General features: G+C 41.4%; 1 protein-coding gene and 1 long non-coding RNA gene across 2 annotated transcripts in view; one reads left to right on the top strand and one right to left on the bottom strand.

The window, feature by feature from the left end:
- Positions 1 to 7,971: 7,971 nt before the first annotated feature.
- The window catches only part of plxna4 (plexin A4), a 252,872-nt gene continuing 238,762 nt past the window's right edge, over positions 7,972 to 22,081 (bottom strand). Inside the window, exons 29-32 of the mRNA XM_059325536.1 lie at positions 19,862 to 20,031; positions 14,609 to 14,821; positions 11,813 to 11,963; positions 7,972 to 10,447 (exon numbers count right to left, since the gene is read on the bottom strand). Of these exons, the coding sequence (XP_059181519.1) occupies positions 10,352 to 10,447; positions 11,813 to 11,963; positions 14,609 to 14,821; positions 19,862 to 20,031 (630 nt within the window). The 3' untranslated portion in view covers positions 7,972 to 10,351. The remainder of the gene's footprint in view (positions 10,448 to 11,812; positions 11,964 to 14,608; positions 14,822 to 19,861; positions 20,032 to 22,081) is intronic.
- LOC131960362 (uncharacterized) lies at positions 10,341 to 12,453 on the top strand. Its single transcript, XR_009389650.1, has 3 exons — positions 10,341 to 10,466; positions 11,552 to 11,603; positions 12,400 to 12,453. It is a non-coding gene; the product is annotated as an uncharacterized LOC131960362 (long non-coding RNA).

The raw sequence follows: 22,081 nt of genomic DNA, 5'->3' as shown, positions 1-22,081 counted from the left end.
GTGAGCTTAAGTGGGCGTAAGATCGTTTCTACGCAAGCCTCAGCATTTATCAGTTTGGACGTGAGCGGAGGGTACGATCAGATCTCAGTCTGCTCTCAGCTCGTGTACGCAAATTTGAATCAGCGTGAAGTCCACACGTCTGAGTCTGAGAATTGATCTTAGACTATAGTATCGATGCCTGGAGCTGATCAAACTCTGTGGTGTTTTGATTTTTAATGGTGACAAATCAAAACATGTTTAGACTACATAATTTATCATTAAAACATCATTTAAAATAAATACATCCTGCGACCGTGAAATTCTTTAAACAGAATACCAGCTGAGGCTATTAAATGTTTTTGTCTTCTGCTATTTAACGTTATCCGGCTCGACATCATTCTTAAATGAATGTAAATGTAAAGAGGTGAATAATATATCTCCATCATAATAATAGCAATATTTGGATATTTTATATATTATTAGGCTTTATGTATCACAATGTATAAATTAATTACTCGAACCTCACCGGGAGTTTAATGCTCCCCTACTCTGCTGACAGCACCACTGATTTCCTTCCTTTTCACTTTTTATGCTGCCAAACAAAACCAGTTTGTTGTGTTGCAGCTGTTGGACATCAGCGTTTCACTTTCTGCCTCTGAGAAGGCATGAAATTAAAACTTCAAAAGATTGTTTACCTCCTTCAACCAAAAAGCTGTGATAACTTTTAAGTCTGTGCTCCAAATGTAAAATATTCACCGAACGAAGTACTTTTATTTCATAAACCTCCGTTGCTGCGTATTTCTGTAATATGCCTATTTTGCTCCTGTTGTTATTTGTAACGGTGCACTTTGCTAATAATGGTGACTTTAGGAGGGAAAAAATCCTCTTTTTGGCCGTATTGCGCCCTTTGGTGTCGTAAACTCTGAAGGCGAGCCTTCTGAATCGGGTATATATTAGGGCGTGGTATTTAAATTATGATTGTTTCGAGCTGCCACATTTATCAACAGCCGATCATTCTTACGCTGTGATTTGCGAGATACGATCGTTTGATAAATCACACGTGAACCCTGTCATAAGACGAAATATACGCTCAGATCTGCGCTGGTTTCTACGCTCGTTTGATAAATGAGGCCCATTGTCTCTTGAAGGTTACTTCAGTGTTCAAATGCTTTGGACTGAAACTTTTGACAGGCTCAGATTTGTATCTTTATTTTCCATCTGAAATGTTCAAGGTTCTTTCTGGCTGTAGCATTGAGTCAGTCTGATTTCAGATCTCCCTGCTGCCACCAGCCCCACAAATGTTTACCGAGACAGAGCAGACGGAGGAGGATGGACAAATATCGGTAATTGCTCCCATCTGTTTGCATACAGTTGTCAATATCTCTGAGTCCACTCCTGAAATTAGAGCCGTTAACCAGTGTCCAAGCTGCACTCCAATCATCAGTCCATCCATCGTGCCAGTCAGCCAGTCAACACAGCAGCCAGTTATCCCCACGTCAGGAGCCACATGAGTAACCTCAGTCTAAAACTCAGAATCGCAGGCAATGACCAGATGTTTCAGTGACAGTTTTCTGGCATTGTGAGAGATTATTAAAAGGCTTTTTGCCAGCATTTAATTGCAAAAAACAAAACACTTTAACTCAACCGACTGTCATACTGCTACTGAATCATTCGAAAAAGCTTGAAAACACTCTGTCCTGTCAACAGTAAAAGATGAGTGACCTTTAAGATGCTGCAACTTTCTGAAAAAATAAAAAAAAGGAAAAGACAGAGATTATAAGAAAAGATTTAAGCTCTGTGCACCTTCTCCAGTTTGACACCTCTAAATCTCAGATTAAATCCCCTTCTTTCCCCCTACTGTCGTCATGCTCCAAAGGCAACGAGTGTTAGAGATACATCACCAACATGAGACAGGCTGACACCATTAGCTAGACCAAACCATTACTAAACTTGAAGTGTTTTTATATCCCAGATAAAGGATCTGTATTTGCAATCCTGTTTTTCTGTAACATTAGTTTCCTACCTGGACCTCTTACTCAAACATGTCTTTCTTTGTGTGAGAAGTTTGCCACTGCAGCTGATAGATTTGTATTAATCTTTTGAATTGCCCTGTTGACAGTAAATCTAATAGTCTCTTGTCTTAAAGATAAGTCTTTTAAGCTGAGGTGGCCGGGGGATGAATATGGGTTCAAGTCCCCAAAGCTGCAGGTTCAGCCTTATCGATTATCCAATCCCGTAACCCCTCATGCCCTCTAACACTGATTGCCTCAACAGCACCAAACTCCTCTCTCTGCTCCTCGTCTGTCCATCACTCTACTTCCATGTGGACGGACCTTCTAATCTTTTTTTTTCTTTTCTCAGTAGCCACATCACATCAGTGTGTGTTGATGTGACGGCGGGGTGGGGTGGGGGTCTGGGGGTGAAAGGGCTGCGGTGATCATGGGAGTGTGGAAAACCACCCCTGGTGCGAAGCAATCATAGCCAGCTCTCTATCATCCTGCCCCCCTTTGCTACCTCCATCCAACCTCTCTCAACCCATCACCCCTCAGAGTTGCCTCTCTCCTCCCTTCCATTATTCCCACCTCACTAGTCAGAAAATTAGGGTGACACTTGGCGGCCCTCCCTCCTCTCCATACCTCTCTTTCCCTCTCTCCTCCCACCTTCCCTCTTTCTATTTCTCACCCATTACCCCCAGTTCACTGGTTGGTATATGGAGGGTGACACTGGGCCAATTCAATCTCACATCCCCGTCAGCCACTCAGCCTGCTGGAGTGTCGCAGCCACCGGTCTATAGGCATAGCCCTCCAGCAGGTTGTCTCTCTGTTTTGCACACTTCACACCTCCCCTGCCCTCCTTTGCTACACAGAACTTTCTATTTCCTCATCTGTCATTCCTGTTTTCCATTTACTTGTCTTTTTTAGCCTACCTCTGACTTGTAACCCTTAAAGACCCACATAGAGACACAGGGGATCTTTAGGGGGAAGGTCAACATTATATTTAACCCATTGAAGCCTGGAAAGCGGATACGTCGTTTTGTAGTATTTGTATAAGCTCTCAAATACTTTTTGAATTTCATTTCTATCTGCTACAGAGGCTGAAAAATCTATTATTTAGTAGAAGCGTTGACACTTCTGTTGAATTTCCAGAAAAACTTCAGGTTTTAGGGGCTTATTTTAAAATCGCCAAGAGGTTTTACAGGAAGTTTTAGGCGTCAATGGGTTAACAGTGTCTCATAGAAGTGGTGTTCATTATTGAAAAGCCTGAAGGTTATTTTGAGATGCAGCTCAGCACTGTGTGTCAAGTCATAAATCATTAATAAAAATTATGTTTTAGTTAGTTGCCTATTCAAATGTTGAAGGTTTAGAAGGTAAAAGGGATTAGAACATTATTGTGAGAGCATATGAAGGCCATTCATATGGTTAAGTATGGAATTTAATTAGTTGCAGCAATTTGGGGGTTAATACCATTTATTACACATATTTGGTGCAAAATTTAACACATTTTTACCACTCGAGAGTTGATGGAAATGGTCAGAAATCCCTCCAAATACCACATTAACATAAGACCTTGAGGAACAACATTATGCTGTGATTTAGTATCGGAAGAAATTTCAACATTTAGAGATTCCTGCTAGAAATAAATATTTGACAATTGGATTGCAATTATGTTCGGAAGCTGCTCATAAACCCCTTATTGTCAATATACCTAGAAAAATCCACACATCCTCTGAATGCCCCATGTCTCCAGTATGTTGTTGTAAAGTTTCATGTTATTATACTATATACTAATAATATATATTATTTAATTATTAATTATTCTGGTCACAGCAGTGACTATACTATGGGGACTAACATCATCACATATAAATACAATTGGGCTCATTAGATCCACAAGAGGCTTAGCTTTTCGCTCATACCAATTTCATGCAATTTCAAGACTGTTTAGGTACCCCAGTATGCAGAAATATTCAAATACACCAGTTTACTTTAATATAGTATACTATATGCAAAAATCTGCATGGGAATGGCCCATGACATACTTGGTGCCAATGGATGCCTTAGGTCATTTAGTTTCACTTGATACCAATATCTTCACTCTAGCTATAAAGTGCAGCATGCATACAGTTATGTTGACTGGGGTTGCACAGGCATCAAAGGGTTAAAGTTGTGTGTGTGTGTGTGTGTGTGTGTGTGTGTGAGGTGTTTCAGGATGGTCTTGTTGTACCGGGGTAGTGATATGCTTTATTGTATGCCAGTTGAAAAAGTTGATGTTGCAAAAAGTCAGACGTGGAAGCTGTGTGTTTTGTGAGATAACGAAGCTGCTACTTGAAAAATAAAATCTGAAAATTAGTACATTCAAATGTGTTTGACTGCCTTTGATGTATCATATTGAATAATGCAGATTGTAGAGTAAAATAAACCAGTTATGTGTTTACTGCAGAACTACAGCTAAGCTTTGTAGACTGATGTGTGCTTAGAGGCAGGGATTTCCCTCTTTGATTTCCTGAATGGCTCCAGGACTGCTAGATTGGCTTCAAGAGGGAGAAGCTTATGGGTTCAACTAATCTTTACCGATGCTGCTGTTTCCTAATTATTTTGGCAGCAGATATTTGCTTTTCCTGCATTATAATGACCAGGGTTGCATCATGTCAGGAAACACCTCTCATTAAACCAGAGAGGCTTTTGAAACCTGCCTCTTACAATATAAATAAGATCCACGGATTTACCCCATGGAGCTTATTTTACTGTAACTCAGATTAGGAGTTAAGCAGAATTTGCATCACTTGGAGTAGTAATAGGCAGATTTAGAGCCAAACACAATGAGAGGTCCGTGCCAGTGAGCCAGTCTTACTCATTAATTAGAAAATCCATCAGCCAGTTTCTAACTACCAAATCCAACTTGGAAGATGGAACGGAGAAGTTGTCAAAGTTGGGAAGATGTATGTTAATTTACATCTGTATGATATACATTCAACCCTGCTGAATCCTGTCTGTGTCTTTAAGCTGTCCTCATTAAGAGAAGGAGAAGAGTGGGATGAAACTTTTAAAATGAATTATGCTTGAAAGATAGATTAGAGTTTAAAGCACAAAGATGCTAGCTGCACAGCTGCTTGCATAAACACCTGGCATCATAAATCTAATATCTACTGCTATCAGCTAGTTCTAAGTATAGACTGTATGCATAAAATGGATTTAGTCCTTGTGACGTCCCCATTAGGTTGTGTCTGCAGTTTTGAAGCCTTTGAGGCTTTGTTCATACTTCCCAACTTGTAGGAATGTTTGTTTTCCCTCAGCCCAGCATGAGATGGCTTTGTAATTGGGTAGGGAAGCTGCTTTGTAAGCCAAAATCATCCACTATGATGACGACGGCTTTGACTGAATCTGAATCATCACTGATGGCTCGGCTTCTGTCCCTGTTCTTAGAAAGGTAGGCTAAAAGTATGGTTGTTGGATGCTAATTTACATTTTATTAGAGATGAAATCTTTAAGTTACTCCTATTGCGAATTGGACTATTCAGTGTGTGCACTTGGAGTATGACATCCTCTGTGCAGAACTGTTCTTCCCCAGTGGTAATGTGAAAAATCAGACCATAGCTTCTAAATTAATTGGATAAAACCGTAATTTGAATAATTTGGATACTTAACAAAGTCTTAAAATGATTCGGGCCATTATGCATCTTTATAGAATCTTTTCATGGGAGAGGCCTTGTGCTGCTGTTCCAGTACAGTCTTTGTTATTTTCTACCCTAACATGCATATATGCAGGCGACAGCACAAAGAGCATAACAGCTGTTTATTATGCATCTTTTTGCATCTATTTTTTCGTGGCTCTGTCTGGCAGCAGACAGTGTGAGACCTGAGATGGCCTCAACATCCCTGAACACCCAGTGTGTCAGACGTAGCACCTGTCACTAGGATGGAAAGGAAAATTACAGCCATTTGGTGTAAGTCTGTAGGTGCAACAGCAGTCCAAGAATTCAGAGCTGTTATCCTGTTTTATTTCTCTCTGGCTGTTGCTTCAAGTTTAATATAGCTCTGCATATTAAATGCTGTGTAGGTAGCATAAGGCTTGGACTTTTGTTAGCCAGAAAATATGGTCACACCATTTAATTTAAAGCCCTTGTAAGCTCTGGTGCACCCACACAGGTTTTTATACTGTACCTGATCTTGGGACTGTCTCCACGTCTGCTGTGCTCGTTTTGTTGCACCTGTTATGGCAAAAACAGCTTACTCATTTATGATTTTTGACTTCAGCAAACTGTCAGCATAGCTCTCCCACCGTTAGACTGTGAAAAGGTCTCGAAGGTTGACTGGATCTTTAAATATTTATCATCAAGTGTGCATTTTGCATCTTGAGTTTCCCAGTGGAGTAAGGGGCATGTCAAAGTTTAAATCGGGCTCATTGTACTTTTAGATTCAGACCATAGGACTTCATATTACAATATTTTTTTCTCAATTTAAACACTGATTGTCAACAACACAAGTCAAATGTAGCATTTAGCATCCAACAACACTGGGGTTTAAATTGAACAAAGAACAAAAACAATCATCAAACGCTTGGTTTCATAATAAAGTTTATTCTATATTACAAATAGTATTTTGTTCTTGACTGCAAAATAGGAATGCATTATATTTACATACACAGGTATACAATTAATTATAACAAAGTTAGAGAAGCTCGCCTTATATCCCCCAAGTTTCGTTTTATCTCTCAATAAGATACTCTTTATCTTTCAAATATGGTCTAGTAAAAGTCTTTTCTAGCTTGTTTCTGTAACACCTGCTATAACACTGAGCTAGGAGGACATTTTAAGTTCCTACAAAACGTTTGAAGGTGGAAACTTTATCTGTGGTCTGAGCAACGCGGGGTGGCTACTAGCAGACAACCTTTGTTGCAGGGAAAGGGACAGGGCGGGGAGAAATGAAAGACAGGATGTCACACCTGGGGGTAGATTCACAATGACAGTCCAGGACTCTCACCTTGTGTTATTTATTAACACACGGCTGTGAGGGGAAACTTTGGGTTTCTAGACAGAGTTTACAATTACATTGGCTACATGAATGTAAGGGGTTCTTTGAATTATGTGGGTTTCAGTAGTACATTTCTTACAATATAAATGCCAGCTTTTAATTAATCATTATGTCCCGAAATAAATCCTTATTCCCCTCGTTTGTCCAATAACGGATATGAATAGGTTTGATATGTTTAGTACACAACCTGTCCAGCAAACACCTTGTGAATGTACCCCTCTAAGTTGAAACAACAGACATTCATCATACTGAACAGCTGCAGACAGTAAGTAATGAGTAATGACGTGGATATCTCACATACATTTGACACTAAAAAAGAAACAGTCACTTGCCAAACTCAGTCTTAAACATAAGTCTACTATCAAGCCTAATGTGCCTCGCCATTAGAAAGTTGTGTTTACCTGTAGGTAAATCATATGTATACATTATTTCTTACTTGTGTTTTTCATGAAAATTGAAAGGGATAGTAACATTTTTATAGCGTGTAGACACAAGTGGTGGCAAATTGATGTTTTTATGAAAGGAACCTTTGTGGAACCACATCTGTTTGCTTTCATAACTGTTTCATAACAGCTACATAACTCAAAATGTTTCAGTTCTGGGCTCAACTGATGGTGAAAAAAATGTAACCAATTATCATGATAAAATAATCAATGTAGTGCAGTCGACGAATATCAAAACAAGATGTAATAGCAGCAAAGACAGAGCAAGACTCCACTTGCATCTTCTGTGTACCAAAACGAAAAGACACAACTGTCACAGAACACTGATGGGCTGTCATGGAGGACACGGTAAACAAACTCAACAGGCTTCATGTTGTATTAATGTGAGATCAATCATTTTAAAATGAACATTTGGCTTGTAAATGACTTTAAAGTCCCAAGTAGTAGTAGAAGTATATAAATATCTTTGAGCAAGGCAGTTCCATTTCATACCATCCAAATAGGTCAACATGCAAGGGTATATAATATCTGTTTTATTTAGCATCTAACACTTCACAAAAACCATGGGTATGAGGTTCTGCAGTAGGGGTTGAGCTGGATAAAGGTTCCACCTTAAACGAAAGTTATAGTTTTTATTACATGAACAATCCACTTTTTCCATCTCGATTCTTCCAAGCAAAAGAAAGATAAAAGAACACATCCACATCATCATTGCAAGGCTTAATTTTCTTATTTTTCACTTTTTTTTAAATAAGTTTCTTAAATTGTTTACGTTTTACATGCGCTTAAAAAGCCAATAAAGGACCCAAGGTGGACCTAGGGCGGTCTTCACACATTCACATCACCACATGGGGCACGTTGTCAAGGCAAAAGAAAGGGCAGAGGTCAAAAGGTACGGAGGGCGCCTCCATCATCTCTCTTTCAATCGCTCTCTCCAACAAGTCATATCTACTTTTAAAGTCTATCATTTTCTGTTTATCCTGCCGTGATGCTCACTTCTTCTGTTCCTGCTCTGCTTTATCAGATTTTTTCTTTTTTTTTCTTCTTTTTTTTTGAGGCTTGGAGAAGGCCGCCCCCTGCCGCCACTGAGGACAACTACACTAATACAGACAAGAGCGCCTCAACAGTTACACACTCAAAGAGTTGGGGTTTTGCCGTATGCAACTAGCTACCATCTCCAACGCTTGTGCAAAACAGAAAAGAAAACTGGTAAGTCAGGAGCTGGACACAAGGGTGAACGGTGTGCCGAGAGCCGGAGAGACTCTGGACGATGGAAAGAGGAAGGAGGATCTGATCACCTCGCCCACAGAGCCTCTCACCTCGACACACTGAGGTCAGAAAAAATCACACAGGTTTCTTAAAGTTCCAGTCACAATATATTTTTTTTGTCCTAGATGTGGTTGTCTTTTACATAGTCCTTTTTTGTCAGTTCCTCAGTGGCACTTTACAAATACATTTTTGACCGTTTTGAAAATTTCAAGCTCCTTTGGTTTTTGGCTGACCGACTAAGTCCATCTTGTTTGATTTCTCCACACAAAAGTCTTTAAATAAGAACATCCTGGGAAAGAAGTGCTACTCTCACAACAGAGCCTCTTTAGGGAGCAGTCAGCCGTCTGTGGCTACACTGTATTGACCCATTCTTCTTATTTTCAATGTTCAAGCAGTTTCTTACCCAGTACATTTCAGTCAGCTTTTCCCTTTACCTCCTCCAGGGTTGGCGTAGATATCTGGGCAGTCAGGATCTTGTGCAGCTGCTGATTGTGTGTGTATCTGTGCGTGTGTGTGTGCTTTGATAGACCGTCGCAGTGGCGACACAAGATTGGAAGTGGCAAGAGCCAGACGGACTGCTCCTGGTGTTTGGATTAGCAGTCAAAACACTGTCTTCCAGAGTTGGTTGTGTGCTTCTTACAGAGGATCCAACTTGGGTCGGGGCCTCCAGGGTTTTGTCTAATAGGTTAATTTTGCAGTAGCCACATAAGCCAGATGGAAGCAGAAATCATGAGCGTTTTCTTTGAAGTAAATGTATGCTGGGCAGGGAAAAATGTGTGAATGTTGCAAAGGGGTATAGATTGGGGATGCTCTGGTTTGTAAAGTTTTAGTGTCAGTCACATTTCAATAAAGGAAAAGTTCAGAGAAGCACTATTCCTTCCCTACCCCCATCAGTCTTTTTCTTAAATACAACTCCAGCTACATTGAAAGAACACAAGAACATTCTAGGTTTGCCTGGACTCGCCCCAAATTTCGCAGATATGTATGCTTCGCTTGTAGGTACAGTGTAAACTTGGCAAACCATCCTTGCATTAATTTTCTTCAGAGGTGTTCATTTGGCTTGCAGTCATCGTTTTTGATGTTTCCTCTTGATTCCGTACATTTAATATAGAACTACAATAAACTGGACTCTAGAGATGGTTTTATTTTAACTATCCTATTTTGAAAAAAGTTCTCAACAAAATGGACACCCAACATTGTGGTTTTTAAAGAATTACCTATCAGTGTAAATTCTTGAAGGCAACATAAAAATGTTTTTTCCCCTCTTTTCTTCCAGCAGGGGGACTGAAGTATGCCAATATGGCCAGCTTTCAAGCAATCACCCCTTGAAGCTCTCCCTGTGGTGAAGCTGAGGCATCCCCCGCATTGCACTGTGGGAAACGCCGACCTCAGCCCCGGACCACCCTTCAGATATCTTCTGGTAAACTAGTCTATGCAGCAGAGTGGATGAGGAAAAAAAAATATTTCTTGGGGAAGAGGAAGCAGAAATAAGGTCAAGGAAGAAGTCATCATCTTTGAAAGGCGGTGGGAGGAAGTCACATGATGAAAAAGATGGGGACAGGTCTTCGCTCAGGCACGGCTCGGTTTCTGATGGGGTCTTTTCCCAGTGCGCCCTGGGAATTGCGGTCCTCAGCTCTCCAGACTCATGAAGGCCACCACCTGCTCCAGCTTGAAGGCCAGCCTCTGTTTCCGGGCTGCATCGTCCTGCTCCAGTGAGCACACAATCTGCCAGCAGGACAGAGAGGTAAACAGACACACAGAGACATTAAAAACTGCAATGAGTTCTCCCACATCTAGTATATGATGGTACTTTTTCTAAAGCGATAACTAGATGCTAAATTGTCCTTTGTATTTTAAATATTACTTTAGAAAATGCAATGTAATAACCTGATGACCTGTATCACTGCTAACAACATGGTTAAAGGAATCCTCCAGTGAAAAGCTGTCTTTTGAACATCAGAAACTCACTCTGTGTTGGTTTGAATGGCGGCTATGAGAAGATTGCAGCTTTAGTCAGCTTGAATGCACAGCCATTACAGTGGATTCCAATGGCAACCCCATGTCATGGCAAAAATGATTACGTCTGGTTTTCTCAAACCACTCCTGCAGAATTATCTCCTCCTCAATAGGGCTAAATACACTATACCATTACCTACTTCTAGGGCAGAACCATTAAAGGAAATTGAGCATCAATCAAGTTTGTGGCAGGGCAATTGTTTGGAAAATGCATCGCATTTTGATGCTTTATTTTTTATGTCTAGATGGACGTTAGAATCCATTATAACTGCTGTGAATCCAGGCTGAGTCCAGCTGCTGTTTGTCAAAGAGGAGCAAGCTACAAACATCTGAGCCCCCCTTTCAAGCCTACAGAGGGTGTAGGGTATTTCATAAGTGAATTTCCTTCAGGATGGGTGAACCAGTCCCCCTAATTCTTCAAAACTGTCCTCTTACTGTCTCGCCACAATAATACAAATAAGAAAAGTGAGCTGTTGAAGCTGTTAATACAGTATGTATGTACAAGTAGCAGTGCTAGTTTGTTATTTTTCCCGGGATTTGCCACTCAGGCTTCATACAAGCTGACAATTTGATTGGTAAAAGTCAAGCCACCAGGGAAAACACCAAGCTTTGGTGCAGATTTGAAATACAGTCGTAGCCAAGCCGTGTAAATACCTGATGCCATGGGGCCTAAAATCACTTATTTTCATAGACTTATATTGGAAAAGAGATGTCTGAAGCAAATCAAGTTTCTTGTATGAACACTTAAATAGTCACTATTTAAATCATTGTGTAAAGTTAAACCTATTATTATTTTCTGTCTTTCTTTCACAGATTGAACCAGAGACCAAGCAGTTGAGAGGCGGGACAGATGCTAGAGATCCAGGTAATCTTATACATCGCCTACATATTTACATATATTGTTAGCCTACCATGATCATGTAAACCACAATAAAAATAATAACTAATTTGGTAAATTGATTTAAATGTGGACTATGAGAACAGTTTTCAGTGGAATATTCCTTTACTCTAACTCTTCTAACACATTTTAGACAATGATGGCACAGATGTGTAGTAAATATCAGTATTACATACCTCCTCAGTGTATTTTCCCACATAGGAGTAAATCTCACTGAGAGAGCTCATGGAGTTGAACTCGTTCATGTGCATCCGTGACTGTTCTGCCAAGTAGGCATTCATGTCCTGGTCGCTGATCGCTTGCATCTTACTAATGTCTGAGTAGTACCTATTGAAAGAGACAGGGAGGATAAAACAAAGTATAAACACTTGTTAGGACTCTGTTTGCCTCTGAGAACATTGTTAGAGAAACTGTGAAATGATTTGGGAGACAGAATACGCCCAGTGCTGTGTTTAATGTAGATAGTGCTGCTGCTGTCCTCGGAGCTCATTACGCCTTGCAGTGGTTTACTGCAGTTCTTTGAAGATATGTAACTAATACATGAAGCACAGAGGCAACAAGTGTGTTGCATAGTAACATGACTGAAATGGAGTCATAGTTGACACTGACAGTTCTTAGATTTCAACCTTGAACAGAACAAATACACACACACACACACACACTGCATGGAGGTAAGGGTAATCAGTCACTGTCAGCAGCAGCTGTGTTGCCCCTATCAACTATGTTAATTAAAGCTGGTTATTTACATATTAAATTCCTGTAGCTGCAGCCACTCGAGGACAGGCCCGGTGTTTGGCTGGATAACTCTGGGCATGTGTGAGGGAGAGATGGATTTGCCAGGAAGGAAGTCTTCAGAGCAAACTGAGCAAAGGAAAAGGCAGGTGGGTGTTGCTCATAGCCTCTGCACAGAGGTCACACACACACATCAACACCTGCTCAGTGCTGCAGGGCAGTTGTAGGGAGCTCCTAGCAGGGGATTGTTAGTGTCGAGACCAGGTGTGCTTGTGTTAGAAAAAGTTTTCATGAACAAAACTAAAATGATATGCTTTGAAAAAGTGTTGTCAACCTATTTCAACATCAGTCCGAGACGTGTTGAACTGTTCTTTACAGTGCGAAAGATAATAAAACTTTGAAGCATTTTTTTCAAGCATTGTCTGCTACAAGCTGGCAGTCTCGTATATGTTTCTTATGCATCTGACGGGACACTTTGATTTTCATCAATACAGCTGTCTATTGTAGTCAGATGTGCACAGTGGAATTGTGTTTCACTTACATCTTACATGAAAAACTGCAAACAGTGATGAGATACTTTCTGAAAAACTATACTAGACTAAGACTACATTTTTTGTCCATCTGTCTTTCTGCTGAACTACTACCACAGTACCATAGAGAGGATCCTCACCAACTGCATCACAGCATTGCATGGTATGGCAAAAACTTCCCAACACATCACAGATTCTCCACTTCTTTTATTGACATTCTATACGACAACCTGAAACCATGGAAAAAATGAAAAAAATACTTTTTTCAATTTTTGGATATCTCATATTATGGTGTTTTTCTGTCATTTCTGGCCATTGTATGCTCTAATATGTATCAACACCTTTTTAAAAAAAAAGTTTCGACAATGTTATGACAGCCGTGATGGATTTTCCATTTTCTGAAGACCATCAACTCCAACATCAAATTCAAGCTAAGTGTCAATATCTATCCGGCTCCACTCCCAAATTAATAACATCAACATACAAGTAAAAAGCTGTGTGGGATACCATGGCTTTGCCAAACTGCAAACATGTATAAAACTGAAACTGCTGAATATGCATTATTGTATAGTTGTTGAGATACGTAATTTATTGGCGGCTCAAGTCTTTTTCTTTGTTAATTGGCTGCAGTACATCAATAACTCAAAGTCTACATGTGTTTTCCACACTGGAGCACTTATGAAGCAGCAGAGATTTCCTGCCTGAGACACAGGTTTCCATTAGCCTGCTCTCCAGGTTGCCCTATCTTTACAATAAGGCTGTAGTGAGAGAGAGAAGGACAGCTCTTCTACAGTGTTCACTTCCCTTTGCAGTCGTCTTTCATAACTGCAGAATTCTGCCATTTAAATCCTCTCCATGGCATGACCCTTACTTTGGCACAGTTGGACAGCAGAGTGAAGCAGCACCACAGATCCCCCTCTACTCAGTCACTACTGTATTACTGAGGCTTTTCCAACTAAATACTGTAGTTCCGCTACTGTTCCATTGCTACACAAAACTTGCAATGAAGGCACAATTTATATACACAGGAGTACAGTGGGATGTTTCTTTTTCCAGTTATCCAAACATATCCATGTATGACTCAGCAGAGGACCCCCACAATGTCTGCAGACTTATTTGTGTGATGACAAACACACACTGCAGACACACACGGGACTAATGAGTACGGTCCTAAGCCTGAAGCTCCCCATTTGGTTCCACCCATTCACGCAGCGCCTATATATTCTCTTCCTGAGGCTCGCCATGTGACAAAGCTACCGACACATAAATACTCTGAATCGCTTCACACTAGCCCATCTTTTATTCAGGACTTCTTCGCCTCCCCTGCTGACAAATAAATTTAATAAAACTCTCATTTTAACAAATTACCAGTCTCTACTGCCTGCTATTCTCAAAAATATTTTCTCTCTCTCTCTCCTTTTCCCCTCTCTCACACACTTCTGCACCCTCCAAACACACACGGGTTGCTCTGAACTGTAGATCTCATGCCCTGGGCATTCCCATCCATTCCCACTGTGTTGTAATTTGGATTGTGTTTCATGGCCCATAGATCACAGAGCTACAGTCGCAAGTATGTGTGTTGGAATGAAACATGGCTAATGCAGGTTTTCTGATGTTTTCACTGACATAACCAACCCAGACACACACACATACACACACACACTTCCTCTTATCATCCATCCAGTGTCTGGTGTGTAATCAGCAGCTCACCTCTCCACCCAGCTCTTGTAGCTGGGAATGTCCTTGGCATAAAGCAGCTTGTTGGAGGGTGAGTCCTTCCCAAGGCGGTGTTCTGAGGTGGAGCAGGAGTCCATGAAGGTCTGGGCCACCACAGACAGACAGGCATCTGTGATGCTGCTCTTATGGATGTCAAACACAAACTGGGGGTTCTTGATCACATTCACCCAGAAACGCAGAGGTAGGCTGCAAGGGGGTGGAAAAGAGAACAAAGTTTAGTGGAAAACAAGTTGTGATCATACAAGTTCAGTACTTTTATTGTTTTATTACATATTATACTCAATTTCAGAATAATGGTCGTATTTTGTGTTTCTACAAGAACATGTTTACATGGTTGAAAGTGCAAAAAGTGATAAAACACATAAAGCCCAGATTGCTCTGATAAGTTTGTGAGAAATGGTGCACCTTTGCAAAGGTAGTTCTCAAGAGGTTGGTGGAGGTATGTAGATGAGCCAAATCTAAATGAATCCCAGGTTTTTTTTAATTTAGGCAGCCCACAAAAAACTGACTGGGTTGTCTTATTTCTTGTTTGTGGGTTGTTATAGGTACTCCAGATACCCAAATGTGTACGCACCAGCACTAAAAAGTGAATTTTTCATGATATGTACCCTTTCACATTTAACATTCCTTCAATGACAAAAGCTAATTTTGTTGGGTGTTTCAGGTTGTTTAACCATGACTGAACATGTAGCAAAATATCATCTGAAAAAAAAGGCAATCAAAGAGCTAATGAGAAGAAATTACTTCTTTTATGCATGTTGTTTTTTGCATTGATTGTTTAGTTACATCTCAGTGACAGAATGCCATAGCCACACAAACAGTGGAACAAAGAGTGTAAAGTAAAACAACAGTCTGTGTCCGGTCGAACTGCTCTGAGATTAAGTCCCTAAATGCCATTTTTACATTTGCTACAGCCAGTCAGGCAATAGACATGAACATATTATGCGCCAGAAGGGGGACGAGGATTCATTCACTTTGCAAAGCTAGTACACAGGCCCTGCTGTTGCCGATGTGCTCTATTTGATGTGTGTGCTCAATTCAATAAAGCCTTTATCTTTAAAACCAGGTGGTGGCTGGCTCTCGTTTTTTTCCAGCAGTGTCCAGGGGTCCTCGCTGGGGGCCGCACAGTGACACAGTTCATATTGCCTTGTTTGTGCAAGTGGGGCCTATTTTGTGCCTGTCCAGAACAATAAAAATATACAAGTCTGTTTATTTGCTGGGCTTGTTTCTGCCAAAATGAATAGATATAGGGGCCAGCTCTATCTGTGTGTTGCAGTAAAAGGGCTCAGGTGGTATTAAGAAAGAGCTGAGTGTTACTTGGATCTCTATATCTTTGCTATTCTCTGAGCGATGCAGTTTTAGCTGATGCGGCAAAAATCAAACAGGAAGGACAATGCAGTCTAACCTGCATATTTCTCTAGTTTCTCTGTGTGGCACAATATCAAAGGATGAAAAAAAAAACAATAAACTGAAATGCAATCATTTAAATACCACCGGAGCTCCCCTTCCATCTCACTAAGCATTTATCCTAACACAACCACCCACAAAGCCATTCAGATGTACAATCTAACAAAAGAGGATTTGGACTCGGAGGAAAGAAAAAACTCTGCATTATGACTTCAAAATTAATCTAAGCAACAAATCTAGTGGGATTAAATGCAGGGATCAAAGGGATATTAACACCACTGCTGTGCTGCCTTGATTGCTGACAATCTGCCCCAGCTGCCCTGTGCACTGAGGTATGTTCTGATTTCAGTGGGGCAGTGGGCACTATGATGATAATAATGATGATGATGATGATGATGATAAGGTTCCCCACATGATTTTGTGCATTCAAAACGATCACCATAATAACCTCTACTTATTATCTATTGTGTTGAAAATAGGCAATGCTCAGAATTCATCATCAGTTAACTCACGCCGAGTAGTTTAGGAATCTGAAGGACGGCCATGATCAGTCCTCTTGGTCAGGGATTAGGTTAATATCAGCTGCCAAGATCAAGGGCATCTCTTATCCCAGAGGAATTACGCTGGCAGAGTCAGACAGAGCCCTGTTATTTTCCTTGTCATTGATTAAGAACTACAAAGTGCTGTAAATTCAAACTGATTTAAGTGTTTACCCACTACTCTAATGGGGAGAATTTGATAAAACAGTATGTACATTTGATTTATTTACTACATAGTGTTTTAGAAAATCTCTTTCATGGATCAGAGTACATTGTCCATTTCAAAGAGGTCAGTGCTAATGTGGTAGCTAATCCTTATTTTCCCCAAAAAGGAAAGATTAACAACAAGTATTGACAAAACTTTTTTAATTTTCAAGCAGCAAAACAACCTCACTGCTGAAAGCTCTTTTTACTGTTTACCAGGCCTAGTTTGGAATATTTTGACAGGAACTAGACTGCAAATGACAACAACAAAAGGAACACACAAATATATCCACTCCAACAAAATCTCCCTGCAGTCCTTCAGCAGCATGTCTAGCTGTCCCTTGCAGTTTGCACTGACTGACACTTCTGGCACACAGAGCCAGTGAGCCTCCGAATCTGCAGTTGTGAGTTGTTGTCCCATTCCTGCAGACAGGCCTAATGAAGTTGCTCGGGTCACAGATGTTGTGATCCAGGGCATCCCATTCGGGGCATTACAGCAGCACAGGCAGGGAACTGACCATGCCTGACCTTTTTCATGCAGCGATCTGAGGTCTGAATTAACAGCTTTATAAAGGTGACCTGACCGGGCATTGTTCCAGCTGAACCTCTGCAGGCGAAAAGGCACAACCTTCCATGTGAATGGCAAGTCGCGACCCTTTACTGAACAAGCTGCGTGTCCAGACAAAGGGCTTAAACTGATTGAAAACTTTCTATAAATTACGCACTGCACAACTTCACTGATCCCAGTTAATTAGCTCGACCCTGGTGATGCCATTAACAATGTGAGTGGGCTGGGACCGCGGTATGACAGCAGATAGGTGGTTATCTGCGTGCAGAAAAGAGGAGCGTGTGTGCCAGTTTTGCACAATAATTAAAATTCTGTCTGTTGCATCTCGACATGACAAACACACGGTGCAGACAGAAACTCACACACACACACACATGCACACACACACAGACTCCAAATACAGAAGAGTGAGGATGAGAGGAGACGCTGACACACTGCAGCTAATCCAAAAGATACCATCTGGAGATGCTCTTGGAGCCAGTGACTCATGCATGCACACACTGTACACACATACAAATACACATCACAGCTCTGTCACACAATGCAGGAGCATTTTTACTGAATTTGGACTTGCACAATTAAAACTCACAGTAACAATGTACTTAAAAAAAGCTTATTATGCACAAGGGAGCTTGAATGAAATTTAAGAGGCATTGGCTGGGGAAGCGTTTGTGCTATTGCTATCAGTAGTCTCTTATGAGGATTGACCTTGAGTTGTTAAGAGTCACAGATAATTTCCTGGGCTAGAATAAATCCTGGAAACCATTTTTTGATCGTGTGGATGTTTTGCAGAATCAATGGAAATGTGAAATATACAGCTCTGAAACTAAGCCAGAATCATACATCAATACAACTATTTCATTATGGACACCTACATTTCCACAATGTTATCAGATATAACACATATAGAAAACTGCTCCCACTCTTATTTCAGTATGGGTTATGCAAATCAAACCATCTCTTCATTAAGCTTCTAATAATTTAAAATTTTTTTTTAAACAGATTGTTGGCTAATAGGTCATTTACAGATATCATGTGATATGGCAATCTGACAAGAAGCAAACTTGTAATGAAACAGGCCCTATAGGCATGAAACGCTGAGGAATAATCTACCATAAGGGCTACAAGAGGATGTACAGTGAAGCTCTAATGGCAGGGAAACCCTGAAGGGGAGGTGGGGGAAGTATTGTGGCTCTGGCTGCTGTGATGGGTTGAAGTTAATGGCGTGTATGATGACGATGGGCCTGGTAGGTTTAATGGGACAGGGGCCCAGCATGGGAGGGGCACTGGCATTATTATTCTCTAGTATCACACAAAATGAAGGCTTTTGTTGCAGCCAAGATTGCACTCTGTTGAGACGATTAAAGGTTACGGGTAAGCACACACGGTGAGAAGTGAAGAGACACAGGCATATGCACGTCCCACACAGAGAAGATGTCTACGGTGGCATCAGCACAAACTGTTGTGTGCAATCTAAGTGGCTTTTTGTGATGGTGTGTTATGATAAATTGCTATTCATTCACAGCCCTCTAGTGAGAGCTCATTCCATTAAAAGTCTAATGTAAAAGCAACCCGTTGTGCTCTCAAAAAACACTTAACACACTCTGCAAATGGCCCAATAACGTAGACGCAGGAAAAAGGACCAAAATTAGGACCATAGCGTAAAGTAAATAATATTTCTCCCTCTTCTTTAGCTGCTCCCTACCTATTCTTCCCTCCATCTCTCTATTTGTCCCTTGATGCACATCAATTTTATCCTCCCATCTCCATGGTTCCCCTGAGCCTTGGGCTGAGTGATGCATGCTGGGATCTTGGCAGAGGCCAGGAGGCTAATGAGATATTAGTGTGCGTTTAACTCCCACTGAGTTCACTTCCCTTTCTTCACCTTTTCATTTCTCTCCTCACTGCATTCTGGTGCACTGCTGGTTATTTAACCCCTACCAACCTCTTAAGGTGGGCTCACAGAGGTCAGTGTGGTCTAAATTAATCAGCCAATATTAATTTTGAGGTGTACTTCCTTCACCTGGGAGCGTACATTTGGCACTATGGAGACTTCCACAGTGACAGGCGTTTTTTTGGCCCAGTTATACATGATAATAGATGGTGAGTCTTGGCAGCCAATTGGATTAGCCCCTTGTGGTTGGCTTTAATGAAGATTACACGCCCCTGTGGTTAATGGATATTAGGAAGGGAAGAGGCGTGTGGTGAAGCTTGGCACTAACACAGGGCAACACCAGGGCAATGCCATGTGAAATGTGCCAAAATGTACTGATTGTGTCCGCAGTGCATGAAACAACAGTGCAGAAAGAAAAGGCCATGAATGCAGCCAAAGGCGCCACGCTGGTGAACAAATAATTGAATCAATTTTAAGTCCGTCAAAGATCCAAGGAACAACCTCACCCGTTTCTTAAGTGTTCCTGACCAGAGCCCACTTTGTGTTAGTGTGTATGAGCGTTTCTGTGTTTGCAGAAATGTGCACATTCAGATGGTGAAACTGCTCAAACTCACCAGTTGCTCTTCCATGTGTGCCGGACATGCGGGTCATGGATGTTGTGTTTGTCGGCCTGCTCGTCCAGGAAGTCAAACATGTATTTGATGGCCAGTGGCAGGGCGCTGCCTCGATGGGCCGTGCTGAAGATGGTCTCAAACAGGTCGTCCACAAACTTCTGTAACGTACCCTGCAGAGGAGGACGAGGAGAGATGGAACACAGATTATACGAAGCCACTAAAATATGTTAAAGCTGATATTTACGAGCCGATACAGCGCATACCCAAACAAGCTTCCAAAGCTTCTAAACTTCTAGAAAGACATTCCTCTTGTAATTTTAGTTTTCACTGCTACACAGGAAGTAACAAGGGAAGCGATAATAAAACAAAACAATAATAATAACTTGCATGGAATATGAAAATGTACATACTATAAAAAGCTCAAGTCTCTGAAAGTCTACAGATTCAGTATGTCTAGCCAGTATATATATTGAACACCACCCACAGAACCCGTGAATTAGATTGTCACTGCCTAATACATTTTGCAAAATTCCAATGCCTAAAGTTGACAGCTAGATTGGTTTAAACTTGTATTTTTTTTTTTCTGGTGTGAGTTTATGAGTTGTGCAGTACATGTCACTTTGTCCCCAAGCCCCGATGTTTATGTGTCTGACTCCTATCTCACAGACCTGGCCCCTAAATCTGCTTGCAGCTTTGATGGGGGAAATTGTTATTTCACAGCTGACTTTTAATAATATCTGGGAACAGGAGGCGCATCTCCTAAGCCTCTTTGTGCTGCCGGATTAGCTCCCACACTGCACCATTGACCCTAATTTGATTTAATGTTGGCGACTTTAAGGAGGAGGAGGAGAAGAGAGAGGAGAGACAGAGAGTGAGAGAATCTAATCCTCTTGTAAAGAATGAGCTGATGGGATGCACGGGAAAAGAGGCGAGAGCGAGGGATGGAAATGAAACGACAGAGGTTTCCTATCAGGAAAAGAGGCCATTGAGTGTGGCAGATGAGGTGTGTACAGGCACTGGCAAATAAAAATCCAATTTGAGTTGGAGCGGGTGACCGAATCACAGAGTCAAGAGAGGTAGAAGAGAGTGGGAAGAGCGAATCCTGTTAGTCCGACAATCACGGCTATAATTCTAATGTGGCCCACATTCCCGACAGCTTATCGTTTTTCTATGAAGATGGAATTACATATCTCTATATCAAGCCCACGTGCCTTCCAAGTGACAGTCTGCATTAGCAGACGAGGGTAGACCTAACGTTTTGTGTGTGCATGCATTTCTGTGTGTGCAGATACCAAAACCTGTGTGTGTGTGTGCCCATAAGTGCTGAGGCTGTGACATGTGACGTCATCCTGGATCTCGAGGGGGGCATATGCATCAACACTGTCATCATCACAGGGTTCTCTTGTTCCCTGGTGGAGCTGAAACTGCCAACGCATCCCCCCCACGACCATCTACCCTGTCATTAGACTGCTCTCTAAACACAATGTGTCATCTGGATGTTTTGATGCCATCTGCCTCCACATTGAAATGAGAGGAAAGCAAACAATCAGAAATCGTTGGGGATCGCGCTGAAACAGAAATAGAGAGATGAAGAAGGGGACATGTGAGAGGGGGAGATGGACAGGAAAGAAAACACAATCCTTCCTCATGCCTCTCCACCATCAACACACATGAACACGCCCTGTACGCACACTCAGTCAGAGCGACACTGATGGAGCTAATATGAGAAACGTCAGCGGCGTTGCCAGGGAGAGGTATTTATTGGCAAGGTGAAAGCCAAACGCAGTCAATTACACTGCCTGTCTGCCCAATCATTTCTCACCAAGAGAGATGGCCGGCCAAGATAAACTGGTTATTTCACAAAAACAATCCATCTGGAAAGATGATGTGCTGTCTGCAGTCAGAAACCACCTTCTTGCACTCTGGAATGGGATAATGTCAGGGAAATAGAGCGGCTCGCAGCGGCCAAGAGGTGACGTGCGCATGTGTGTGGAGTGCTATACAGTATGTGTCACGCTGACAGCTGCTCCTGCATCCTATTCCGCAGTTTGTTTGTTTATTAGTTTCTTTCATATGTTGCTGATCATGTCCTGTTTCACAGACACTGTCATACCTCTCTTGCCCCGCTGTTCCCACTGTGTTACTCATTTGCTTTAATTGATCACCTGTTCTTGCTCGTCTGCCCACACATCTGCACGGTCATTAGTCCTCCAATGGACA

Source organism: Centropristis striata, chromosome 22 (genome assembly GCF_030273125.1).
Source record: "Centropristis striata isolate RG_2023a ecotype Rhode Island chromosome 22, C.striata_1.0, whole genome shotgun sequence".
NCBI classification, from domain to species: Eukaryota; Metazoa; Chordata; class Actinopteri; order Perciformes; family Serranidae; genus Centropristis; species Centropristis striata.
The sequence above is the reverse complement of the archived record's forward strand: the minus strand, read 5'-3'. Positions and strand labels throughout refer to the sequence as shown.